General features: G+C 44.8%; 1 protein-coding gene across 4 annotated transcripts in view; it reads left to right on the top strand.

The window, feature by feature from the left end:
* Positions 1-27,993, top strand: part of TCF4 (transcription factor 4) — a 239,385-nt gene that overhangs the window by 113,891 nt on the left and 97,501 nt on the right. For all 4 annotated transcript variants that reach the window (XM_010583045.1, XM_010583044.1, XM_010583043.1 and 1 more), the window contains exon 5: positions 5,188-5,252. In XM_010583045.1, coding sequence (XP_010581347.1) covers positions 5,188-5,252 — 65 coding nt within the window. The remainder of the gene's footprint in view (positions 1-5,187; positions 5,253-27,993) is intronic.

Below are 27,993 nucleotides of genomic sequence, written 5' to 3'. Positions count from 1 at the left end.
CCCCCCCCCCCTTTTTTTTTTCCTTTCTCTTTTAAAGAAGAGTGTATTCAAAAGTTCTGAAAAAATAAAGAAGCTACCTGCTGGCTCCTCTGATGAAAACATGGGCAGGCTATTTTTTCTGTCAAGGGCAAAAGATAGCAAGGCCTGGGAGGCTGTCCATGGAGAGCACAGGGTACATGCATTTCTCCGAGAGCGAGGTGCTTATAGGTACAGGATGTATAGTGTCCCATGGCTCATTTATTGCAGTGAGGTTTTTCCTTGGATAATTTATAATTCTATACAAATTTTAGCTTGATTTCTCTGCTGAAATGCGTCAGGTTTTCAAATCTCTGAGGCAAAAAAATGGCAGTGCTGGTAACGTGGCTGTCAGTGGCAGAAGTCACTGTGCAGGGGCGGTCCTCGTGTCAGGCAGGGCCGGTGGTCGGAGACCTTCACTCACGCTACCGAGCACGGAGATGAGTCCCGCGCTCCCTCCCTGGAGTGCTCACATCCTCCCTTCCTCGCGCAGCCAAACTTAAACAAGCATAAGAAAATTTTGAATGCAAGAACTGTAGATTAAGGCAGAAGTAAACTGTTTCATGATCCTCATCACAATGCAAATAAACCCTGCTACGGCTGATAACACGTGTGTGTTCGTTATATACAGACAAATCTGGAACTATAAAGTTCAGCCCATTCTTCAGTTGCTCAGAACTTTTTCCCAATATGCTCCAGCTCTATGTTCCTCATACCTGGTCTGACTTTGACACTGGCTTCTCCTTTAATTTGTCATTCTCTGTAGGGGAATCGATCGGGGTCCCTTCAGGATGCATTTGAGACATCCAAGATCAGAGGGAACAATCATTAATTTTCAAAAATGCTAGAAATGCAGTAATAAAATAAGAAACAGGTTTAAGCAAAATTGCAGACCTGAACAGACCGAAATTTGCAGCCATTAAAATTCCAATCCCTAATACAATTATTTTTTTCTTTTTTTTTTCCTTTCCTCAGACAGGTTTCCCTTCTTCAGTCTAACCAAGAATTAAACCCCAAATGTAGGGCAGCAGAAACCTGAATTAGAATATTCTGATCGAACTCATCTCTCAAAAAATATGTCAAACATGAAATCAATGTAAACATTGAATTGAAGTCATTTATAGAAATAGCATCACTTCCTTTTCTCTACAGATGGAAAGAGTTGCCTCATGCCTCTCATTCTGCCTACCAGAAAAAAGCCAAGGTGCCCTATCTCCCAGGGCAGGGGAAAAGAGAGTGGGGAATCAGATGACTTGCATTTGTGCTTTGGAAGTTGCTTAAATTTTCTACTTAATTTGATTAATTTTTCAAAGTACACCATGGAAAGGCAAGTGGCTTCTTTATTGATTGATTGGCAATCCTGTGCTGCCTTTATTTTCTACAGTTAAACAAAAATGCAAACAAAATATTTATGAAGCAATCATTGTAGTTTAGTGAAGATAAGCAGTATTTTTTTCTAGAGGTATTTGGAGAGCAGAGACTTGAGATTCAGTGTTTGTCAGAAAACAGGAGCTGCATGTAGTTCTTTCTTTGTCTCTCATTTGATTGGCATGCATTGTGTCAATTAATTGAATATATATATATATATTTACACACACACTAAGTTATTGCCTGTGATAATAATGGAGATGCTTTTTCTGCCTTACCTAAAGAACAAGTGCATACTTGAAAGTTATTCACCAGCCTTTGTAGGTCAACTTCTTCCATGGAGCTTTGTTTCAATTGTCAGATCATAAAGCCACGGAAGGGTATAGATCGTGTTGCGTGTTCGGAGTGCTGGTAACAAATGGCACATTTTAGCATTTGGTCCTCTAGGTAGAAAAAATTAATCAGATGTCTGACAAGATTTGTTATTCGTCTCTATTTCAGGCTCCCTTTTTTTTTCCTTTTTTTTTTTTTTTTCCCTGGCTTACAACAAATATTACTAACGGGTACTTTTAGGTTTTAAAATATGGACAACAGTACTCCATGCAGTAAAAGACTTGAACGATTAATGCTACCCTTATGCCTCTTTTGAGTAGTTTTAGCCATGGGGCTTGGCACTGCCACCATTGTCTTTGTGCCAAAAAATATCCGCAGCGGCTGCCGCATTCTAGTACTAGAGGGTTGTCTCGAAAATTCCGCAGTGAATGCGTCGGGTGTCTACATCGCTGTAGACGCTCTCTCCTTTTTAAAAACATTTTTTAAAAAAAGGAGAGAGAATCTTTAGCTCTTGCAAACCTCGGAAAACGCACAGTACAGGCTGGGTTGTTCAAGTGACTGAAAATGATGCATAATGTACAGTAAACGTAGAAATTCAGGAGAAGCTTTTGTATTTGTGAGCACAAATAGTTGCTTAAAGAGCCTACTCTTGCATATTATCAGCACTCTTGCAAATTTTATTATCTGAAACAAATGTGCCAGTGAATTTTAAGCAGAAAATCAACATCAAGAGTGTAGCTAATTTTAAATGGACAGTTTATACAAAAGATATTCCCCCCCCCCAATGAAGTGTCATTACAAAAAGTACGATAATTTCATAATTACAGTTGATAGTGAAAATCTACGTATGTATATCTTTTTAATGGTTTCTTGACTTTTTCATGAATTTTGGTTATTTGTTCTTAATCGAGGAGGCGGATTTCTAGCTGTATGTGGGAACAACAACAACAACAACAAATGTAATAAAGTTAAAGGCTTACACTATCAGAATGAAATGTGTTCACTCATGATCTCCAAAGCTATCTGTTTGGTGGTAAAAGTGGATGCTATAGATGAAATCTTTACAAGGAGCATAATCCTAAAAAAAAAAAAGTCAATCTCCTGCTGGCTGCTGTGCCGCTTTGGTACCTCACAGACTTCGACAGAGTCCTGGACGAGTGCCCATTGATGTCATGGAAACACTCAAATTACTGAGAATGATTCATGTCTATGCTGTTCTCTTATCCTCCCCCACACAAATAGAAGTAGATTTTAACCCTGACAACTTGTAATTTGCAGTGGGTTTATTTTTGTATCTGGATAAATATTTTTTAACAACTGAAATTAAGATGAGGCTGCCTGTGTCTGATACGATAGAAAAGAAGATTACTGATACCCAGGCAGCAGTGAGAAGCGCGTTCAAAGTACCTTGTGTCGCTGCTTGTACTTGGTTCCCCTCGACCCTATTTTTCTGTTTGGGATTTTTTTTTTCCCCCGTCCTCACCGCTTGTTATTTGCATCGACTTTCTGGCCCTCTTGGGGTGATGGGAAGTAGCACACGTAACTCCAGGCGTGCCAGCAAGACATTTTGTTTTCCAATCTCGGCATTGGACTCGGGGATTCACGATTAAAATTTCATTGTCATTTCAATCTTGAATTATTTCTGCAAAGGCTTCCAGTACTCTGAACCTGAGGGGGGCTATGGAGTGGGTGATCCATCATTTTTGTATAACCAGATACAAGTGCTTTCAAAAGTTATTACATGCGCAAATGTCCTATGAATTGCAAATAAATTTTGGAGGTTCCCCTGTATAAGTAACTACTGCACGTGGAAAACAACAAAACCAAAACCAACTGAGAAACAAAAGCAAGCAAGAGTCTTAAACTGTGATGAGGAGAAAGGTGATTTTTTTATTCCAAGCCACTTGCAATAGTCAAACTTTATCAATAATACCTCTGAAGGGCAATCAAACCTAGTAGCTGTATATCAAAGGAAGGGCTTGTGGAGTCAATGTGGCCACACCATTTTGGGAACGATTAAAATTAACTCCATCATTCTTTGTCTAACGACCTGCCTCACCATGGGTTCTTTATGAAATTTGGATCGCATTGGGAAAACGGAGCACAGCAGAGCCGTGCGGCCGTCGGGCAGTAGCAGCGCCAGCTCGGGACCCCTCACCACTGCCTTGCTCGGGCCCCAGCAATGGGCGAGGTCGGTGGATATCGTCGTCGTTATAACCTGATATTTCTAAACACAGTTAAAGGACGTTTTTTAATGGCTCCGGTAGGTATGCTAGCACAGCGGCTTTATCTCGGCGGCGCAGGCTTTGGCGTGGGGCTGCCACCGCGTCTCTCGTAGGTGGGGGTGTGCAGCCACGTGAACCCGGCTTCTGGGTGCAGAGGTGTCCCCGGCATCGCTGGGAGTTGCGCGCAGAGATAAACTGAGCATCTGGTCCCTAGTAACTGGTACTGTGTGTTGTGGGTTTTATGCCCCAGCCTATAATAAAAACTTTAATTTTATGAGTGATTTTTACTGTGTTCTTGGATGTTTTGTTAGATAATACCTCCCCCCCTCCCGTGATTATCCTCACCATAAGGGTGGTCTTTTAGTGTCAATATGTTTTGTATCAGCCCTCTTGACTGCTCTTTGTCTCCGGAGCACGTGGTGCGGTGCTGCTCAGCCATGACTTAATGCTTTGCAGAAACCACCTCTTCCCTTCTTGATTTTGCTTGAGTCTGGCCATTCAAACCTGAAAGAACCTTTATTTTCCTTTGCAAATATAGCATAACCGTAACCGGTACTGCAAGTCAGGCTGCTGGTTCTGAGTGTTAAAGGCTTCCTGGGAAAAAAAAAAAAAAGAAAAAGAAAAGGGCGCTTAGGGCTGGCAGAGGGTCTGGGCGGTCCTTGGGCCCCCGCTCGAGTCCCAGCACCGCCGGGGCAGCCCCAGCCCTGGCGGCAAATGACGAATTCCCAGTCGGTGTCTTTCCCCGGCGTAAATTCCATCGTCACCTCGATCACGGGGGAATTTCCTCCTGGGAAAGAGAGCGGGGAGCCGCATCGCCAGCAGCTCCTGGGTGTGAAGCTGGCTGTCCGGAGAGCCGGCGAGGGGCTCATCATGCCCCCGGCGCAGCGCTGGGGTGGCAGGGGACAGGTAGGGTGCCTGGGTGCTCAGCCCCCAAGGCGGGGGGGAGGCGCGGAGGAGGTCTGCTCGCACCTTCAGCCAGCTGGTGGAAGCCCGTTAAATCCCGGTTCCAGGAAGTGTGTGGAGCAGCGCAGCTGAGATTAGGAAGTTTATTTCACATCACCATCCTCAGCATGAAAAAGTGTTAATCCCTTTCTGTTGCCTACGTGCATTACGCAGTCAGCAGTGCCTATTTTACATATGTAAACAGCACTAGGAAAATGTGGTGAACATCATATAAAGTGCTTGGAGAAGCTATATATATATCTGTTTATATGTGTTATACATCTTCTTTTTTTTTTGTTAACAGGTAAAACAGAAAGGGGTTCGTACTCATCGTATGGAAGAGATTCGAATTTACAGGGTTGCCACCAGGTAAGTGAAAGTCTGCTCAGCAGAGGGGTTGTGATAAATACTCTGATAAATGAGGTTTGCTTCTTAAAGTTGTACGTCTTAGGGATAGGCTCCATCATAAACGGCAATGGCTGCAGATGTGCGTTTCTCAGAAATGGGCTTTATTTGCAAATGCAGGTTTTAAAGCTCCTGCCTGAGCTTTTCTAGCCAGGATGCAGTTACTGGAGACTATGAGTACTTGGGTTGACCTAATACCGCCCTAGTCAGAGCTGCTGTGAACTATTGATTGTTGTCCCTTGCAACAATGCCGCACTGTTCAGCATGGCGGGTCCTTCCCAACAGCACAACTTCGGAAATTACAGAAGTGGAAACACACCGCAGAGCTTGTGTCAGCCCCTAGCTTTGGATGGCTACTGCAATAAATTATAGTTTTCATAGAATCTGTATGATGTTGTGTGAAAACAAGGTTGTATTGAGGGATAAAAATGTCTGTGAAAATATGATTTGTTGTCCCTTTTTGTTTCTGAATTGTTTTTGGCTGGAAGTCAAGGCCAGCAGGCTAACAGCAAAGCCGTCTCAAGGGAAGCATGCGTGAGCTAGAAAAATAAGAGTAGTTTAATTAAATAATAAAATGCCAATGTAATACAAAGGTATAGCATGTGTGTGTGCGCGCCTCTCTGCACTTTGCATTTGCATACTTTTAAGTCTCCAGAGAAAGTCTGAGTCTAAAAATACTATCAATAGCCAAAAGTCTGTGCTTTGTTTCAAGACAATTGATTTTTTTAAAAGACACTTTCTTTTTAATTTCAGTAGCAATATTAATCGTGTGTTTAAATTCATTTTGCTCTTGAAGAGTGCTAGGCTTCCTTTCCTTTTTCTAAGTGCAGTAGCTTCGCACTTTGGAAAACTATTGAAAGACTTTAATAGCCTTCTTAATATTCAAAGCTTTATACTGTTCAAATCTGCCAGGAAAAAAAAACAAACCAAAAACAACCAACAAAAAACAGCCAAAATGCATATTATTTCCCTATAGGAAAGGGAAATACTTGATCTCTGCTTTCCTTTCATATGTCTGTGTTCTTTAATAATGTGGGGAAACAGCCTATTCTTACGTCGTTGGTCTGGGTTTTTCTTAAACACTTAGTGTAGAGAAACGAAGCCATTTGAGCAATTAAACAGAAATTTCTGTTCACAGTGCGCACGTGTCCGCCATCAGTAGCGGCCGGAGGCCGGGGCAGTGCTGTCGGCCGGCTGTCGCCGCGTGCCCCTTCCCTCCGCAGCCCCGCGTGTCCTGGGTCGCATCCCGGCCCCCGCGCCTGGACGGGCTCCCTCGGACGGACGGACGGGCTCCCACGGACGGACGGACGGGCTCCCACGGACGGATGGATAGGTGCAGCCGTCCACCGCAGGGGAAGCATCCCGGGAACGCTGAGCGGCGCTGGCAGGGAGCTGGGCTGCGAGCCCCGTGCCCCCGCTGCGATGCTGTGGGCTCCTGCGTGGGACCCTGCCTGCGGGTCTGGTTTCGGAGGTTTTTCGGCAGCGGGCGGCAGTTTCCCTTGCGCAGGTGGCTGTGGGGCCCCTGCCGCTGGCCGGCGCGGAGCTGCTCTGCTTTACCCTTCCGCTAACGGGGCCGGTGTCAGCCCGGAGGGAGGTGAGGTTTGTTCTGCTGCCAGAGAGGCCCCTGTGCTTGCCGGTCGTCGTCTGCGTCGTTTTGAGTTTTGGGGACGTTTCCTGTGCAAAGTTTTGCACGCTGAGCTTGGACCGGGAAGGGTGATAAGGGAAGGCTGCTTTGCCTTGCTTAAAGCACAATTAGCTATGTTTAATTCTATGTAGAACAAACTGGAAGGATGCAGAGATGCTCGCTGGTGAAGGTCTGCAGGCCAAGCCTTGAAAGTAAAGTTAGTGATGCACTGAACCTTCACATACATAACTCTTGAGTGAGTTGGTAAATGACTTGGTGATTTCACTTCCAATAACCAGCACAGATAAGTGCAGAAGGTCGCATGTGTAACCTTACCCTCATCTGATCCAAACCAACTGCAGTAGCTCTTAATTAGTTTTAGGAGCCATTTCTAGCTAGTGCTCTTTGCTTTAAAATCCTGGTATGCTTTTGCTTTCTATTGCTAGGAGGTAGCAGGATGTGTTTCTGTCCCCAGTGCGTGCTCAGCGTTGGGGATATTGTCCCCAGTGTGTAGTAGCACCCGTCCAAGGGTGAGACCTGTCTCCTCTGCAGCTCCAGCCTCTTGGAGATCCCGCTCTGCTGCTCTCTTGGGTCTGCTGCAGTTTCACGTTTCATCTGAAAACATACCTTTTCTTTGCTGCATTTTGCTTTTTGTTTTTCTTTCAGTCTTACTGTGTTTGAATGATCTCGTGATACTGCAAGTAAGTTAGAAACTGTTCCTGAGTTCAGAACGGCACTACACTTCAATAAGTTATATGGTCTATATATGCCTTGTGTGTGGAGTCTTAATGTGACCCGTACTGTGGCCCCTTTGTGCACCCATATCTGTGAATATCTCCAAGACGCAGATGTGTATTTTCTTTACTTTGGAAGTAAAAAGTTAATCTTAGAATCTAAGGGCAGAGAGGTGCAGCTGTAGGCTTGAGAAGACAGTTTGCTGTAAACACAATTTTTTCTTAAGCATCCTCAGCTCTGTGTCCCACCCAAAGCGCGGTGGCATTTTGCACAGCATTTTGCTCTTGGTGGTAGCGGAGAGTGACCTGGTGCCAGATACCCCCAGCGTCATATGATACAGAAATTACTCAGCGTGACGTTACTGCAGCATCACCGCACCCGCGGTGCTGGGAGCGTGGTGGGGTCGGGGCAGCTCCGATCAATCCCGTGGGGACGGCTGGCGGGAGCTGCGGACCCCTCCCGGCCCTGCTTGTGCCGTGCCGCCGCCTGGCTTGGCCTCTCTCGGCCAAGTGACAGATCAGCAAACAGCTGAAACCCCTCGTGGGGAACTGCCGGGTAATTGCCGTAACGAGGACGGTTGCCCGCAGAAACAGGCAGCGCGGTTTCTGCCTTGTCTTTTCATGCAGTACCAACCACCTGCAGGAGAAGTCCACACGCCGCTCCTGCTCGCCAGACTTCTCTTCTGGTCCAGAACACAGGAGAGGACAAACCTGAAAGTGCCAACGAGCTCCAGCCTTTCGGCGAGCTCCTTCGTAATGTGTGAAAAAGAGGATAAGCCCCGACGGGCAGTGCAAACCAGGGGGATGCTGAGCATCGCAGCGCCGCTGCCTGTCCTCTGTGCCAGGGAATACGGTCTGTCAAGATACCAGAAAAACCCCAACATTTATTCCAATAAACAAGCCAATGGCTGTGGCTGTAGTATGAGAGTTAATGCATTTTTTTTCCCTGAACAATAGCATTGAATAATTATTTTTCACGCTGTGGTGGACCAATTCTGGAGTTTCCTCAGGAGTCAGTTGGTACAGACATGGTCGGTTCTCTGGATGGATCCTTGATTATATCTACATGGCAGTGCCCTGTGGTTGTGTAGCGTCAATGAAAAACTGATGGAGAAAACCCTACCTATCCGCTCTCCTTTTCTTTGGTTTCATTCATGAAAATTTGAGGATTATTAGGAAGATACTACAATAAAAGTGCAAATAATAAAAACTCCAATCCATGGAATAGGGTCTTTCTTTCTACTGAGAGCATCCACTTTCTTGAAGTATAGTGGAAAAATAGGTGAAGCAGATGACCAGTGCCCAGACAGGAAGGAGCAAAAAATATTTCTAAAATAAGAATCTCTCGAATTCCTGAAAGATACAGAAGGAATAATGCTTAATGCTGAGGCTGGACCATCTGTTGTCTGTTCTCCAGGCTGCAGAACTATCAGGATCCACCAAATTATTAACAAGTATGAACCTTCAGGCTTAAAAGAAAATTAAATGCTACAAGCCTATTGCAAGACTTCTAGGATGTGCTTTCACATGTATTGAGAAAGATTAGCTTATCTAGACAGAAGATATTGAAGAAAACTTGGTGAATTCCAAAGGAAATATTGGTGGTGATACTGCAGATCGTTGAGAATCCCCTGAAGCCTTGGGTTATCCGAGGGACTGGAGTAGTGGCAGTAGCTGTGTGAGCTCCTTTTTCCTAAACCCAGGAGGAGCATGCAGATTTTGTTGATTTCTGAAAGGTAAATTGCTACCTCCAGATGTGATGCATTGCTCTCTGTAGATGAGTTCCTGGAACAATTAAGGAAAACTAAATACCTAACGATATTGAACTTGCTACCTATTAATCTTCTGGTAGGAAAAAAACCAACAACCTCTTTTCACACAAATAGCAGCAATGATCTGAGGTTTCATCCCTGTGCTGTGTTCACACCAATGAGAGAAGAGGTCAGATACACAGCAACCCATTTACTTCAAGATGATTTTTATTTCTGAGCCTAGGGCCCAATTGGGCTCTCACTGAAAACCATAGCAAATACAACACTGATTACAGTGGGAATGGAAGAAAGCTTATCTTGGGAACTATTTAATTCCATTAGAGAGAAGTCATCTAAGAAACATGTACCAAAGTTGTTGTCAAGACACTTTTGAAACACTGGCTTCATTGAAGTTAATGACAAAAATCTCATTTCATTCAGTGAAGTCAGGATTTTGCATGTTGTCTTAATTCTGTGCTACTTACCATTTCCCCAAAGATCAATTTTTTTTTATATTGTGCTGGTTTTGGGGGGATTAGCAAGGCAGTAGTATTAAAAAAAGTGCACCTACTTGATTTCTCTAACTTTATTCTAGTTTCCTGTATTAGTCTGTATTCTTGGTTGGGTACTCAGATGGTAAGTAAGGGTCTGCACATGGTAGTGAAGAACAATGCATCTGCTTCTTTATTTAGAGAGCTTCATGTAAGTCAGCCCTGTAAAGAGGTAAAGGCAGAAGGAGCTAGAAGAAATGAAATGGTGGGTGGAACTGAGCATCAGCCGCTCCACTGCATCAGCGATTGCAGAGCAGGGGGTGGTGCAAGGGTGTGCGTGAGCATCGTGGTGGGAGCAGGGAAACGCTCTGGAGGAAATGTGAGTACCTTGCTCTGGCTGGAGGATCAGCTTGTAAATCACGATGCTTCGGTTTCCCAATTACAACTAACAATGAGGGGCTGTGTTAATGAGAGAGGCATGGATTTGACGGATGGACCACTTGGTGGATAAGGAATTGGCTGGATGGTCACACTCAAAGGGTTGCAGTCAACGGCTCGATGTCCGAGTGGAGACCAGTGACAAGTGGCGTTCCTCAGGGGTCGGTATTGGGACCGGCGCTGTTTAACATCTTTGTCGGCGACATGGACAGTGGGATTGAGCGCACCCTCAGCCAAAGTTTGCTGATGACACCAAGCTGTGTGGTGCGGTCGACACGCTGGAGGGAAGGGATGCCGTCCAGAGGGACCTTGACAGGCTTGAGAGGTGGGCCCGTGCGAACCTCATGAAATTCAGCGAGGCCAAGTGCAAGGTCCTGCATGTGGGTCGGGGCAATCCCAAGCACAAATACAGATTGGGCGATGAGTGGACAGAGAGCAGCTTTGTGGAGGAGGACTTGGGGGTGTTGGTTGACAAGAAGCTCAACATGACCTGGCGATGTGTGCTCGCAGCCCAGAAAGCCAACCGTATCCTGGGCTGCATCACAAGAAGCGTGACCAGCAGGTCGAGGGAGGTGGTTCTCCTCCTCTACTCCGCTCTGGTGAGACCCCACCTGCAGTACTCCCTTCAGCTCTGGGACCCCCAACATGAGAAGGGCATGGACCTGTTGGAGCGAGTCCAGAGGAGGGCCACGAAGGTGATCAGGGGGCTGGAGCACCTCTCCTATGAAGACAGGCTGAGAGAGTTGGGGTTGTTCAGCCTGGAGAAGAGAAGGCTCTGGGGAGACCTTATAGCAGCCTGCCAGTACCTAAAGCGGGGCTACAAGAAAGCCAGAGAGGGACTTTTTACAAGGGCATGTGATAGGACAGGGCGTAATGGCTTCAAACTGAAAGAGGGTGGATTTAGATCAGATGCAAGGAAGAAATTCTTCACTGTGAGGGAGGTAAGAGGTTGTGGCTGCCCCATCCCTGGCAGTGTTCAAGGTCAGGTGGGATGGGGCTTGGAGCAACCTGGTCTAGTGGAAGGTGTCCCTGCCCATGGCCGGGGGGTTGGAACTGGATGATCTTTAAGGTCCCTTCCAACCCAAACCATTCTATGAATTCTACAGTGCTTATAAAACACTGATATTCCTTAGTGCAAGAGGATCTGGATTCACAAAATACTGTTATTAGACTAATGGTAACGTGTGCTGCTTATAGTAGTGTGGCTCCACTAATCGGTTAATAGTTGACGAGACCGACTTTGAGTAATCCAGAGCTATTGCGCTTTTCTGAGCAATAGTTAATTCAAAAAAGCAATGAATAAAGAGAACTGCAAAATGAGCTTGATGGCCAGAAAACATACACCATAGATTTCCAAGGCAACCCTCGAGATTGTATGTGGGAATAAATTAGATAGTCCTTTGAAAATTTGGATTATGCCTTTTTGGCAAATGCATAGTAACAGATACTTAGCTTTTAAGGTGTTTTAACTTAAAGCAAATCCCCAAATCCTAAGATGACTTGTTTTTACTACCAAGTCTTTTAGAAAGTGAGTCTAAATGTTGGTTTTGGATGTACTGATTTACTTGATGTTCAAGAAATACTCTCAGAGGCCATTTGGAACCATCCCACTGTTAAAAAGCTGACTCTAGAATGAAGTGCTAAGGTAAAAGCTAGTGGAGTTGTACAAGCTCAGCCAGGCGTTTTTTTGCCCCCTTTTTTTTTTTCTTTTCTTTTAGTAAAACACAACTGCTACCAAAATATAGTAAACTTTATCCAGATTGAGATCATATCTGCTAGCCATCAGCTTAATTCAAGATACCGCGGTAAGAGAAAAGCCAACCACCAGAATGACATAGGCATGATGTTTAACTTTGTTTTTATTGCAGCTTCAGTTCAAACAAGCAGCATTAGAGGCTGCAACAAAATGGCTCCTTCGCGCATTTACAATGCTGTAGGCATCCGAGGGCAGTCCGCCCAAACCTGCAGCAGCTCTGTGGCTTTCCAGGATTTCCTGAGGGACTGTATCGGCAGCAATTTATTCAAGGAATCCAGATCAGAAAGGAGTAGACTCCGAGATCCGAAGAAGTCAGAGGGATGTGACTGGCAGGGCAGCGTTCCCGCAGAGAGTGTTTCTGCACTGTAACACAATGTATATTGTTTAACTTGCCTCTTCTCTGTCTTCCTTTCAGTACTTTTTCTCCGACTCCCCTCTTCCTCCTTGCTTTCCCGTGTTCTCTTCTCTCCCTGCAAAACCTCCGTCCCGTCCCTCTGGAAGCAGTGGTCTGGGTTTCCGAGAGGCTTCTGTTCAAGGGCACAGCAGGCTGCCATGGCGAGTGAATGTGCCAGTTCTGGCTGAGGTTTCTAGAAACTCATTTAAAAGTTCACGCAGACCCAACCGGAGTTCAGCCTTCTTGTAGCTGCTAATGTTTTCCCGTATACTCTCCCATCAGATCTGACTCCAAATATTTGTTGGACGTTGCAGTCTCTTCACGGATGCTACGCGCTCTTTCCTGACGTCCCTCCTCCTGCGTGCGCGTGGATCCTCTCTCCTTTACCTCCCGTCTTTTCTTACTCCCCTGGCCCTCTGTGACGGGCGAGAGGAGCCTTTGGCACACAGTGGGGCTTGCGGCCCCCTCTCCGTTCAGCTGGGACAGCCAAGGTGCTTTCTCAGAAGGTTTTCTTATTAGATGCATGTGGCGTTTTATCCTCTCTGTGTCATAGCTCGCTCCGAGGGGAGAAGTCATTGGCTTTTCCTCCTTGAGCAGGTGGCTGCGTGGCCGACACGCTCCCCGCTTCCCTCCTGTCCCATCCCTTTCTGTTCCCTACCTACAGTAGCAGGCTGAACGTTTCCCGTGGAGGAAGGCGAGGAAAGCCTTGGATTTTAATTCTTGAATGTTTGTGGCTCAGTGAGCATAGTGGAGGGAGGATATGCCATAGCTTTGACAGACATTTTGTATAGAAGTAACAGAAGTACTGCTGGAAAACTTGAAAATGAGTGTAATGGGAATGAAAGGAAAGACACAGGCGGCTTCTGCAGCAAGTGCATGTGGATTAACTCAGCCCAGCTGCCCATGCCCGCCTGTCTGTGTGTCCGGTAAGGCTGTAAATCCTTGCATAATGCTGTTCTTCTCATGCTGAGAAGGGAATGGACAGAAATAGCTATTGCCCATTTTCTCTTTTCTTCCAGAAGTGCTGGGACTTCCTTTTTCTGCTGTGAATTATTGAATTGTTGCAACATCTCTAATTATATGAAGAGGCGTCCAGCAAAGACAGAAGGGGAAAAAAAAAAGCAGGAGGGATTATCTTTTTTATCTGATATGTACTTTTAAAAGGTCCTTCTTCAGTGCTTCATTCAGCATGAGATTGAGACTAATGCATATTCTGAAATCAGGCTTCTGATTTAAGCCGCTAAAGAATAACTATTACAAAAATAACCCTGGTAGCATCACACAGGGGCTTCCCACATCTCGGAGACCTCACCAATAAGCGCATGAATGCTGCCCTGTGCATTTAAATGCTCCTGGTTTTCTTGAATTTGATCAACAACACATTCTTCACTACCTTGCAGAGCACTTTGGGGGTTTGCTTTCTTTTTCCCTTTTTTTATGGCCTGCCCAGCTTTTCATAGTAAACAATAAAAAAGATGGTATTGTGACTGCAGACAGGAAAGGTGTGAACCGAGGTGGTGTGTGTGTGTGTCTGTGCACGGAGCTGCTGCGCTCTGAACTGCTTCTAATTTGTACTTTGTTCATGAACGTCAGGGCAAAGAATCTTTCCGTTTTATTGGTATCGTATACAATAAGTTATTAAATTTCATCTCTGTAATACACCTGCAGTAAAATAACAAAACATTACTGCACTTAAGGAACATGTGTGTGTGTTGCAATGTTCCACCCCTCCCTTCCAAACAGCTGCTTACGGATTTCAAGATCCATTGTATATATTCCCTAGAGCCCACCTCTAATAATCGAGACACATCTGCCATTGCAGTATTATAGGCATATGTAGTTTTATTGAAAACTATACCTGTATATAAAAAAATTAAATAACTCCTACCTCAATTAAATTGGCAAGCTACCTTTTCTGAAGATCATATTGCAGACCTCTGGAGACACAGTGAGTTCATTTTATTCTTCTGTTACAAATTACTTAGTATTTTTTTGCTTAGTCAAATAACTAGCTTTCCTCTCATTTTGATGGCAAGATTCCCTATAATAATTTCTCTTTCGTTCTCCCTCCCTGTAAAAAACGCACAAAAGCTGTACTAAAGTGATAAAAGATACCTAAGGTACCAAGGAATTTAGGTTCCTACGAAGTCTATTGCTAATCCACTTTTTGTGATTAGATGGGAAGTGTCAATGCCCTTAACAAAAGCTCCTGTGCTTTGTTTATTTGCTTTTAAGTATTTGAACACTCTGACTTCTTGACTGAGCAATATGTACTTACCAGCCACAGCTGTGTGTGGATATGATGTGCTCCATAGGAAACATGGTACAAAATAGAATTACACTGTATTGTACGTCTAGCCTTTGGCTAAAGTAAATGCAAAGAGAAAATGCTCCTTGCCCCTAAAGTCCAAAATTCCTCCTCAGCGGCTACAGCCATACTAACCTCTCGCATAGGTATAATCTTGCATGTGGGGTAAGGAGACGGAGTAGCTGAACTCTGAATCTGGCTTCCCCTGACTTCGTCAGTACACGTTCCTGCCCCAAGCACAAATGATCAATATGAATGGATGAAATTCTGGCTCCCGTGAGGTCAATGGCAGAAGTCCCATTTGGTTCAGTGGAGCTGGGAAGCAGAATTTTGCCAGGTAACTTCTGTGGTAATTTATAGTTGGAGAAGATTCACCTCTGTCGTCATTTCTGCTCGAGCATCTCGCTTTGGGAGATGGAATCATTGCTTCTGCTCCAGAAATTAGTTCTAGCGCCCATAAACTATCCTCCTGTGATTGTGGGCACGTTGTGGACTAATGTTTTTGATGTTACAGCACTAAAATAATGACATAAGAGATAAAATTTCCATGTTAATCAAATGTATTAAAGGAACAGACTTAAGTTCAGATGTCTGAATGGCTCATTTAGCAGAATTCCTCATGCATCCAGAAAGACACGGTTTCATTGTCCATGTCATAATTGAAGAAATGCTAAAACCCAATACTGCAATTTAGTGGTAAAAGGAGTGCTTTTCTCTTAGCCCTTTGGATCAAATGTTAAGCTGAGGGCTATTTTGTTGGAAGTGAGCATTCCAAGGGCACCTTTCTGGAGCTTATAACCTGGCAACAGAATAACACTGCGATTTGTAATGTGCAATAATAGGTTTATGTTGTGGTTGAGTGCTAATAGGAGCTTGGTTCGCCTTCGCAGTCGCTGCACTCTGACTTTCTGTGCTATCGTGAATGCGATAAAAAGGGGAATGATGCTTGCGTGCAGTTGTACTGTGGCAGGTTGTGGGCTCGCTATGCTGCACGTTACTGGTTCAGGTCTGGTCAGTGTTTGATGGAAGACCTCCAGCAAAAAGACAGGCTATGCTTTGACTAATTCTGGCAGTTTTCAGAATTGACTATTGAGTGCCACGTTGTACAAGGGTGATAGCTGGGGATGCTCTCCTTGGCATATAAGGTATGGTTTGGCAGGTTCTGCTAATGTAAATGCATAAACCCTAATAAGCAAAAAATTGGTCTCCTGGAATAATAGCTGAGACCATTTTCATTGCATACTTGGTGCAAACAGTGGCATTTATCAACCATTCATTGCTTTCTCCAAAGACGACAGTCTCCCGTGTAGCTGTGCGTTCACATCTTGGTGGTGAACTACATGCTCCTTTCCCTGGCTCCACTAATAAGCCATGTTCTTTCTGAATCACTCATGTAACGAGCCTTCTAGGCCCGTTAGATAATGCAGCTCAGCTGCAAGGTAGTGACAGTTCAAGCAAGTTCTGAAGAAAAATACCGCTTTTTGGACTATCAGAAATTCTTGTCATGATTGTGAGGACAAGGATATAGTCTCACTAAAGACACTATAGCTTTAGAGCTTTACTCACAGAACCATTGAGGTTGGCACCTTCGGAGGTCATCTCGTCCAACCCCTTGCTCAAGCAGGAGCAGCTAAAGCAGGCTGCCCAGGACCACGTCCAGGCGGGTTTTGAGTAACTCCAAGGATGGAGACTCCACAACCTCTCCGGGCAATCTCTTCCAGTGTTTGACCGCACTCACAGTAAAAAGTGTTTTCTTATGTTTCAGTGGAATTTCCGTATTCCAGGCTGTGCCCATTGCCTCAGTTCTCAAGTGGTTTGGGTCACTGACTTCCAGAGGGCTCAGTAGATCTCCAGCTTTCACTGGCAATTTTAGGCAAACACGGAGAGAGAAGGAGGAGCTCACGTGCAGGCAGTGCGTATGCACACATACACAAGACGCATACACAGCACGTACTCATGTGTTCAGGTATTACAAAGGATTGTGATAGACGTGAGATAGCTATAAGAAATGGATTTCTGGGGGAAGCTTCAACACGCTAGTATTGACCTAATTTCTGACACTTCTCAGAAAAAACGGCCTTGCTGTCTTCTGGGAGCAGTTGTCTTTTGAGAGTCGTCTTCTGCTCCTCCCCTCTGTTTCTCCCACCATTTCAGCAGTAGAGTTACCCTTCCACAGGAGGCATCTGCCCTCCGTAGCTTCTCGCCTGTTCTGACTCCTCTCGGTTGTTACCGTTGGGTTTGGCTGTCGGCTGTGGGGTGCTTTTCTGTGTGTTTCTGAACAGAGCTCATCTCAGTCCTGTCCAGGCTGTGACTGGGATCTCAGCATCGCCTGGTGCACAGAGAAATAAAGAGGTTATTTTAAATACTATTTTCTTCAGGTCACCATCATGTTTCTGAACGCGATGATCTCCCACAGTTGCCACAAACCTGCATGGCCGCTTTTGTAGCGTTTGCTGTACGCTGTCGCATTGCTCATTTCCAACAGACCATTTCCAATAGCCTTTTTACTGCCCAGAAGTTACTCGGTTCTCCCACCACCCCCTTCTGACATGTGGTTACCTGCTGCTTTGCAGGGGAATGAATAGCATCTTTAATCACACTTAATTACCATGCAACTGCAGGCAGGAACTTCACGTACAGAACGGCTCAAGATGGAGAAACAAGATCCTTTACAAGCACAGACAGATACAGAACACTAATTATTAAAATAATCACTATTTTCAAAACACACACTACGCAAAATTTAGTCAGGATCTGTATTCTCTAAGACAGCTATTAATTCGTTTCTACAAGTCATAAAATTTCCCTTATTTTGCAAACTTCTTTACAGTATTTCTAGTTGCAATTTAAGCAATCTTTAAGTTGTCTGAATCTCTCAGAGTTTCAAAATCTAGTGCATCTCACTTGTTTACACTTTGCACAGGCTAATAATTATATTTTAGGTCATTCAGATACAGAAGTAAATAGTTCAGCATACGGATGCACTGAGAAATCAGTGTTTTAACAAACAAGCGCCATACATTTAGACAGCAGATCATTCTTGCTGCATTGCCTGTGGAATTTCTTCACCTGTTTTACTGCACATACTCTCTTGGAAGGTCCAGATAAACACAAGCCCACGATCTGTATATTTTTAAGAGCTTTCACATTCCAGTAAACTCTCGCCACCTGATTTTCACAGAAAGCTCTTTAAATTCCCTCTTGTTAGTAGCGGGAGAAAAAAAGAAATACCTTTACGTCCCACTTGAAAGCCTGTGTTTGAGTATCGCAGCGTTACTCCCTCCATGTCTGGTGCCAGCCTTAGCCATCGGTCCAGCCTGGCATCAGCACTGACCTTAGTGATATTTTTTCTTTGGAAGAAGACACTCTAGCCGTGCTTCTATTGTTGTGTGATTTATTCCTTTGCTGCTTGGCTTAAAAAAGGAGCAATTACTTTTGACAAGTAGAGATTTCAGGGAATGTATGAGGATATGAATCCTACCAGCTATTTATGTATGGAATAATTAAAAACAATGACTAAGTTCTGCTATCAGCCTGCCTAAAAAAAGAAAACCCTCTGATACCTCAAACACACAAGCAACATCAAATGGCTGTAGAGTTGTCGTGGAGCATTCCCTACTTCTTTTCTAATTCTTTGTCTTCGCCCATCTGAGGATGCTTTTCCAGCTTGTTTTCATTCAGCATTAGAACGCTCCCGTGGGACAGCAAAGCGCAGCGCGTTCCAGGTGCGTGAGGATTCGGGCCCCTAAGTCCCACCTGGGTTGTGCGTGGCCCTTAGGTGACGGGCTGCCCCGAGTGCCGTGCGGCTGTTCCCAGGGACGTGGGGCAGAGGACGGATCAGAGCCCCGGAGCCCGGTTCCCTGCAAGAGATGCCCCAGGGAGGCCGGGCTGGAGGGGGCTGGCACGGGCACCCACCGCTCTTCTTGTGCGGTGAGCGGCTCCCGGAGCCGGGTTAGCTGAATCATCCCCCCCAGTCCTCCGCTCGGGAGCAGAAACCCACATTTTCAGTGCAGCTATGCCTAAGTTAGGACTCCGCATCTGTAGACTGGGGGCCGTCGACCAACGACTTGGCAATGCCTTGTGGTGTGTCTTTCTCGCTTCCCCTTTCCTGTTTTGCTTGATTGTCATTGTTCCCCTTTCGCAGCTTTTTTTCCCCGTAACTGACTTGTGTTTTGCCGCAGTCTGCGGCTGGCGTTATGATTGCTCTGGTTAGAGGGCGAGGGCTCGGCGTTAGGGGTTGGAAGTGTCCCTCGCAGGTGGAGGAACAGCACTCGAGCCCTTTCATGCCTCTAAAACGTGTGTTTCATTCGGCTGCAGGCTGTGCTTCCCCCGTGCAGCCATCCTGCTCCGTCTTGTGTGCTCAGCCTTCTTCAGCTTGGGAGCAGCATTTTTAAAGCATTTTTTTCCCCCCGCTCCGGCTTTGAAAAGTGCTGAACACATTGTTGGTGCTTAACAAATAATAAACAATAATAACACAGGAGCCAGGTATTTCTTTGTGCCTTTGCAGCAGATGAGGGGCATGTCTGCCAGGCATTCGAGTCTTGCTGCAGTATGTTTAGCAACAATGGAGAAGTTAATATTTTTATTTCGTTTTGAAGTTAATGACAGAATATAGCCATCTGTCTGCATGTTTATAGGTCTGTCTTTTTTTTTCTTTTAAACTATTTTCTTTCTTTGAAAATGGATCCTGGTTGACTGTCAGGAGAAAACATTTTTTTTTTAAATAGTAAAGATATAGGGTATGCTACAGTTAGAATTATGGGTATTTCCCACATCCTTGTCTTTCAAAAGTGTCTGGGGAAAAATGCATATAAAGCCTAATAAAAACCAACTGTATCACTGAAATATAACTCTCTTGGGTATTTCTCTGTCTCTTTTTTTTTGCATGCTCTATAATACACAGTGTTACCTTTACATTGGATAACAAGGTGCTGTGACAAATCCAATTTTTGAAGAGAGTTATATTTTTATTTTTTCATGTAATGCAAAAAATGGCAATTAACTGCCCAGCATGTTATAGCCATCTACAGAGAAAATTAGCAAGAAGCTGCCCATTGCTGTATGGCACCTTACCGTCATGTCTTCCCCATGCCATGGATGGAGTGATGGGCTACTGCAGCTTACCCACATAGTCTTTAATGTTATCTGTTGTGAACAAGAAGATAGGAAACAGGTTGTTTCCACTGTTTGAAAATCCTGCTTGCCTTCTTGGTCCTGAAAAGTAAAGTTTTAAGAACCTCAGTCAAAGGTTTTGTGAGGCCATCTTGTGTCATCAAGAAGAGTCGCCCGTGTCTTACCCTCTGCCTACGTCTTATAGAATCATAGAATCGTTTAGGTTGGAAAAGACCTTGGTAACAGAGCTCCTCTGCCTTTTTTTAACACCCTTTCAGTGACTGTTGTCCAAAACAGTACTCGGTAGTTGCATCCTGATTCACTGCTCCCCTGTTTTTTTAAACCTTGGGCGTGGAAGAGTGATCATTTTCCATGAATCCTTACTATTTTCTTTTTAATATGTATTTCCAGTTTAAATCAGTCATTTTGAGAAGTTTCATTCCACGATGACCAGTCTTGGACGGGCTTTGCAAAATGATTGATTCCCAGCCCAGCTTTGGAAGACTTGTGAGAAAGCACATTTGCAGTTAGTGCAAGTCACCACTCTGCTCTTCTGGCAGCATCAGCAGAGTTCTGTAGCAGCTATATCTTTCTTCATCCCCAGGCATGAGATACGGGAGTCACATATGGAAATTTCTACTGCTTGTCATATTTTATGGGCACATGGCACATCCTGATATCGTAACGATAGATTTGACGTGATTGTACACGTGTAGAGCAGCACAGACAGTTTGGGAATTGGAAGTGTACAATAGGAAGACACCTTTTGCTGAGTATTTTTCAGCAGCCCAGCAAGGATGAATGAGGCTTCTTCCTCATGTACCCTTGCTGTTCTGTCTGGATAGAACAATGATGCTGTGCCAGTTACTAGAATCTTACTCTGAAGTTACCTGGTGTTGCAAATCTTGCCATGTAACTTCTGGCTCTTTGCTTTTTTTCCACCTTCCTTCCTTTATCAATTCAGTTGCTCTAAGATACCTTGTATGTATAGGACGTTAAGTAAAATCAAGAACAAAGCAGTATCTCTGAAACTTTGCTCTCCTCTGTGCTTTTGTTCAGCCTGGTATTTCTTTTCTGTAGAGTAATTCAGCGTAGTGGCTTTGAATTATTTTTTTTTTTACTTATTTCTTTCGGGTAAACTTATTACCCATTTTGTGACAACTTTTGTCTCTAGTATTAGTCTGAAGTGGTTGTACCACCCCTGCAGAGCTCTACTCCACATCAACTCTTTTCTGCATCTTTTGACTATGAAGGCATTGCTGTAGCTTGTGTTAGTGCCGTGAGTGCAAGCTGGAGTAAAGGACCCTGTAAAGGAGACGTAAGGGAAGACGCAGAGGGAGGCGTGTCCCCATGCAGTCCCATACTGGCTTATTTAAACCAGCATCAACCTGCATGGGCACTGGCTTTGACTGGGTGGCTTATGCTCATTTCCCTGAAACCAGCAGTATCGCGGAGCGGGAACAACGCTTCTCTCTGCAGGGTAGGCAGGATAAAACATTACCTCCACAACCGTAGAGATCCTCCTCCCCTTTGCCATGCAAAAAGGAGGGAGGAAACGCACCGTTTGGACAGCGAGTGGGATGCGTAGAGGGTCTGCTCTTCCCCAGCACCTGGAGTACCACCTCTGTGGGAGCCCAGTGGGCGAGATTAACTGGAATAAGTGCCTGCACAGCCTTTTGGACTGAATCAAGCACCGTCTTTTTTGAATTAAATGAAGGTGCCTCTATTTACAGGCACGTTGCTCCTCCCTGAATTTGGGCAGGTTACTAGATACATCTGCTTAAATTTGTATAATAGAGATTATATGAACAGATGAAAATTGTACTGTAAGGGCGAAGTGTTGCTGACTGGTTTTCTTCATACATGGGAGTACTCGGGTTGCTATATTTGCAGTAGATCTGCCTGGAGTAAGAAATCCCAGGTGTTCCCCCGGTGAGCGCAGGAAGGTGCTGCAGTAATCCCGGGTGTGCGGGCACGGGCAGGCGTTGGATGGGCGCTGCGTACTAAGGAGACAATCCTGAAGAGAGGCGTAGACCAGAAACGTGAAGGTGTCGAGCATGGGCAGCGCCTGGCACGGGTGAAGAAGCCGCTGGGTGATCTCAACGCACCGGGCAGTGAAACCGTAGCTCCCATTCCCTCCCAGCCAGTGCAGCTGGGGATGCACTGGGGCCAGCCAGCTCCCGGCGCACGCTGCAGCGACATGGATGCGGCCGCAGCATTTTGTGCTTTGGCCTTCCACTGAATGCATGCGGTCTTCATTTTTACTTAAAAGCCTTGGTTTTTTCCTCCTGCAGTGCTGACCTACCTGGGAGGCAGTTTGCAGCGCGGCAAGCAGGAACGGGCCGGGGTGGCATGCTCCGCTCTGACTCGCTGAAATACCAGCTTATTATATTTTTACCTGTGTCAGCATAAAAAGATGCTTTTTTTCCCCCTTCCAATTTCTCATAGCAGCTGAATTTGCCAATTTTGTTGTTGTTGTAGGTTGACTAATTTTTTGTCCTGTCTTAAGCGCAAGGTGACCTAAACTTCACAGGCTTCACTTGAAATGAATATGCCTTTGCACTTTATTCAGCCTCAGCTACGTGCTGTGTTAGAATATATCAGTTTCCATTGAAGAGCATGTACTTCAGCTGTGCGGAAAAAGGCTGCGAGTAGCAGAGGGAAATTTAAAATAGAGGAAAAAAGAAAGTTCCTGTTTTAAATACCACGAGTGTCATTAGTTGGTTTTAGGCGTGTTTGCATAACATGGTTCTGTAAAAACTAAATGTGACTTTATAACACGGAAAACATAAGGCTCCTGTAACATGAAACACGATTTTGTTACTCAAAACTGCTCAAGTTTAAATTTTTAATAGCCCTTTCCCAAGAAAATGATGGCAACATACACCAATGTCATGTCTTTGCATCGTTCCTATCTATTCACTTGCTTAGGTCCTAGGAAGGTCATTGCCGATCTTCTGGAAAGAACCTGGTTTTTTCCGTTGCCTTCTCATCCGAGCGGGAATACGTCCATCCTTTCTCCAGCTTTTGTGTTCCTCTGGGGAGAGCTCTTCCCCGTCTCGGGGAGCTGGAAGGGCTGCGGAAGGTGGGGCGGTGGGGGTTCCTCCTCCCCCGGCCCGCTCCGCTGGGCGCCCACCTTGGCTTTGCCGGGTCGCAGCGTGCCGCTGCCTCGGGCACACAAGCGTGACTTATTTCCAGTTCTTGCGTACCGTTAGCTTCAAGTCCCACTTCTTCCCTCCGCTTCCTTTGCAACGAGCGACGGAGGTTTCACTTCTCTGCTCCTGACCCCGGAGCAGGCGCATGCTCTTTCACGTCAATGTGAGCTCTAACTAATTAAGCATCCTTTCCAAACCTGTGTGACGCAGATACACATTAGCCATCGGCCTCGTATGATGCTAGATCATTTGAGGACATGCAAATGGCTTTTAGTCTGAGGATAATGATTTTTTTCCCTACAAAACCTTGCTTCCCCACCGAAAAGGGGGAGGCCGTTGTTTATCTTTCAGGCTGATGAATAGTAAGAAGTTAAAAAAAACATCCTCTGAGCCACTTAAAGTATTTAGCATCGGTTTTGTTATTTTTTGGACAGGAAGTTTCTTTGGTCTCTCAGATGTTTTTATGGTAACTTTTCTTTGGTTAAAAATATTGCTAACATAATTTCAGAAAAACGCTGTTTCCCATGCATTTGAACTTCTGTAAGCCTTTCCTGTGTTCTCATATTCAAAGGGAAAACAATAATTATATCATTAAAAATGGGAATTCAGCCACAAAACACCTTTTTAAGACTGAGGCATGTCAGGATATTTTACCCTGTCTGAGACAACTTGAGCCAGGATTTTTGTTGTAAGCTGTTTGTAGTCGAATGCTTACACAGGGAAGAGTGATGATAATTGACTTGTTAGGTTAACAGGTCTTTTTTTAGGGTTTGTAATAATTTGCCAGAGAGGAACATTTTGAAGCAAGTAATGGTAGGACATCCTTACTGAATCATGTTGAAGTGCTTACTTGAACTGAAAAAAAGCAGAGCCCAATGAAGCAGCTCTTGCCAGCAAGTCTTCAGTATTTTTCTCAGGGAGAAATAGTGCAAAAAAGTAGTTCTCTGCACAGCGTTCTTTTCTGCATGTCATTAATCCTCACTGTCTCCTATCCATCCCCCCCCCCCCGCCCATAAGTGACTTCAGTGCTGATACCTACCAGATGGTATAGGATTGGAGATGTTTGAAAAAGTGGGCACTTATAGATGTTCTGAACTTCAGCGTTGCATGGAAATACAGATATTTGTGTACTGGGAGGTACTGTGAAAAGCAGGGATACCAGGACATGTGTTCCATAATTTAGTGAGCGGTTCCAGTATATATATACTGACAAATACTGTGTTTATCTGATTATTAATCAACCCTACGTAAGTTATGGTGCCCTTTTTTTACAATACATTAATATTCTGATGCTGTGTCCTTTTTCATACCTGAAGCATCTTACCGTATGTATTTAGCTTGCATTTTTGAGTGGAATAGGTATGGAGGGATTATCTGATAAATTCGGAAGGTGTTGCAGATCAGCCGAACTCTCTGACGATGTGGCAAGCCTGTTTTCTAGCAGCACTGTGGTGCTCTGTAAAAATACAGCAGACAATGCTTTGCTATATTCAGCAATCCCCGAAAATCCAGCTGCTGTCCTTGGGCCAAATTCTTCCCTCATTAACACCCAGGAGGCCCCTGGTGACTTCAGAGGATTTATCCTGGGCTAAACTGAGGGCTGTTTAATTCCGTACCAAATCTTCTGTCCTGGAAAATGACTCTACCAATGTGCTTCAGATAATATTCACGTTAAGCCAAACTGGGTCCATGTTTTTGTACAAACTGAGTAGCTACAGTTGCTCTAAGCTTGCTTCATTTTCTTGATTGCAGAATCTTTTAAATGTTACCGCACAGCATCACGGTATGCAAAGATGCGGGAGCACTCTCAGGGTCCGCGGCAGTGGATTTTCACGACGTTCAACCGACTGCGGATCGTTCTGGGGTGAATTTTCCCAGTAAAGGGCTGCTGTGCAGGGCCCCGTGGCTCACCTTCTCAGCTCCGTGCGGTTCCTTTCTGACATGGCGCCGTTACAAACCGGGGGGCCCCCACCAAAATATTTTGGATTATTTCCCCTCGCAGAGGGGGCTGAAGTAGGGGTTTAATCCAGACCGCCCGGGCGCCCGGGGCCGTCCCCGGAGCAGGGCGCAGCGGCTGGAGCGCGGCCGCAGCCGGCAGCCCCGGCGCGGGGATAATCCTCGCTGGGAGCCACGCAGAGCAGCTTCAGCCACTGCAAATATTGGAGCTGGTACTGCACTGCGCCTCGGCCATCTGCAATATCAGGATGTTGCAAAAAACGGCTAAAACCCAAACCCAACTCTTTTCGTGGGCACGGTTAGCAGCACGGGAGAACTTTCTAACCGTAAACCGCTGGGCTTTGATCAAAGTCCCTTCGATCGCTCGGTCTCGTCTTCCCCAGCCGCCCTCACCAAATGCCAGCCCTTCTGGGCATTAAGAAACCCAGCAGCTTTGTTAGTTTTTACGGGTTTTTTTGAGGCCCTTCGAGGGTGATCACGATGGCGCGTTCCCCACCCCATCCCCCTTCCCCAGTCACCACGAGGACTTTCCCCTTTTTGCGTTTGTTACTCAGCAGGACATGTTTATATGAGTATTACCTGTATTTAAGCATGTGTTTTTAAACACTATAATCATCTGGCTCAATTTCAGCCTGTAAATGAAAACTATATTCTGAAAGATTAATAACAAAGCAGAGAGAATGTCCTTATTGCTGCCTCCGAGCGAGCACAAAGGAGCCGGGTGGTGCTTTGCTGGGGAGGAGGCGGCAGCCGCACTGGGCTGGACTGGGCGCACAGGATGCAACGTGGGGCTCTTCGGTTATTAGGCTCCGGAAAAGTCATGGAGTTGTATGGGACACCCCATTTCATATATGCACATGTGTGGCGGGGTGTAGGCATCCCTACATACACGTTACATGTCAGATATAAGCATATTTACGACCGTGTTTTGCTGATCTTTGCAGCAGTGAAAGCGCTAGGGTTTTCATTTCAACTGTAGTAAAGGAGGTATTTCCAGCTCCAAGGATTCGAGCGTAAACTGTACGGCAGAAAATCATAAATTGAGCAAAGACTGTATTTTGCAAAACTCCTTAGTGGAGGAGAAAGTCCCTTCTTCCCTTTGAAATTTTTGCGCCTTCTACTTGTTTAGTTGAGGCACGTTTTATCCGTTTTTCCCATATACTAGGAAATGAAATATTTTCGTTATACCAAAGCTTTAGAAAAACAGCAAAGGCTGTGCAATTGGTGGTGAAATCATTCACTGTAAATGTGAAAGATGGGGATTGTTAATGCAAACAAGTAACTAACCTTTAGTGATAATCAAGCAGCAGTATAATAATCTGAGTCATCATGCCTAATGGTGAATGAAGGGATGGGAAGAAGCAAGCAAACACCAAGAGTAAATGTGGGGAAAATTAGGTAAGAAGTTGCAAGTGTTTTTTTCTCCTGCTCACCTGAAATAGATGAAGAAAACAAGCACAGGAACAAATCTGAAATCCTCGCTGGCCAGAGGTGGTTGAACCTCAGCCACATTTAAGAGCACTCTGTGTCCATGAAATGCTGCTGAAACCAGTAAATGAACTTTGAAAGTTGCTGCTGTTGTGCTGATATTATATTCAGTGCTCAAAAAGCACAACTGGGAAAAATTACTCCAGAAAGGTTTAAACTTAAAGAGCAATTTTAAATTATGCAGAGGAAGAGATAGTGAAAAAATTAAAAAAACCTAGAGAACTAACACTGATGACATTAATGCACAAGGGTTGGTTGAACATGAAAAATTATTTGATAATACCTGCAAGCATTTTTTAATGGAAAAGGTCAAAGTCAAAAGAAAACTGCTGAACACTGTGCACAGCTATCTGAAGGTGCTGCCCTAGAAGGCAGAAGAAATGAAACAAAAGGTTATTTGCCATCAGATAGAGAAAATAAAATAAACATATTAAAATTTCTCTCACTTCATACATGTGAGTGTTCTTGAAAAAAATAAATCTCTGTGAAAAATTAAATCTCTGGGAGAGAAGTTCCTTTGTTCTCTGAAAGTCAAAATTTTTCTGCAAATACTTTTAAGTATTATGGTTGGTTGAGTAAAAAAGGAAAACAGTACCTTAGCTTGAAAACACACTCGGCGAAACCCAGGGAAATTGTTTCTCTGTGTTTGCCATCAATGGGTTGCAATTTACACTTGGCATTAGAGAGAAATACTGGACGTAAATGACACAGAAGATTTTACAGAGAGCTGCCAAATTTCCAAAAGCCAAAGAAAGGAGTATTTGTAGGAATTGGACAGATTATGAACAGATGCCCTGATAGTCACATGATAAGTGGAAATTTAGTTTCATAATTTGATTAAAAACAGAGGATTGAAATCACAGAAGGAAATAACCAAGAAATGATTCAGATGTGTATGCAGCATGACTTAGTTAACTTGACTTAAGTGAAAATTCATAAACTGAGGATAGAGCATGTAGGAGCAGCTGAAATCTGGATGATGAGATATAATCCTGTATCCTGTGATTTTACTAAAGGAGAGGAAACCAGGACAGTTGCAATTAGAAATTTATTGTGTTTAAAAAAAAAAATTCTGAAAAAAATTACCTCCTATTCATCTGTTTCAGCATAAATTAGACGCGATTTCAACAAATTTGAGTTGCTTTGTTTGCAGATTTGCAAGGGAATCGATGTCGAAAAGTCAAATGGAGATGGTTTAAGGGCAATAGGAGAAGAGCAGGGATTTGGCAGGAGAGCGCCAGTCGCTGCCGAGCACGGAAGAGCCTCGCGTTTTAGGTCCAGCATCCCTAATTACCGTGTCGGGTACCTGCACGGCACACGTTAGGTTTTCAGCGTTGAGGACGGTCCTGGTACACCTGCCTTTCTGCTCTTTCTTCCTGGGAAAAACCCCGTAACGAAGTTGGGCGGCAGCCCCCCGCTGGGTGGGTGCCCCCAGCGAGAGCGGGAGCTGCGGGGCCGCGTGCGGGGCCGCCTGCGGGGCCGCCTGCCTGCGCCGGGG

The sequence above is a fragment of the Haliaeetus leucocephalus genome, unplaced genomic scaffold, assembly GCF_000737465.1.
Source record: "Haliaeetus leucocephalus isolate CR32 unplaced genomic scaffold, Haliaeetus_leucocephalus-4.0 Scaffold866, whole genome shotgun sequence".
Taxonomy (NCBI): domain Eukaryota; kingdom Metazoa; phylum Chordata; class Aves; order Accipitriformes; family Accipitridae; genus Haliaeetus; species Haliaeetus leucocephalus.
Note: the sequence above shows the minus strand (reverse complement) of the source record. Positions and strands in the feature narration are given on the sequence as shown.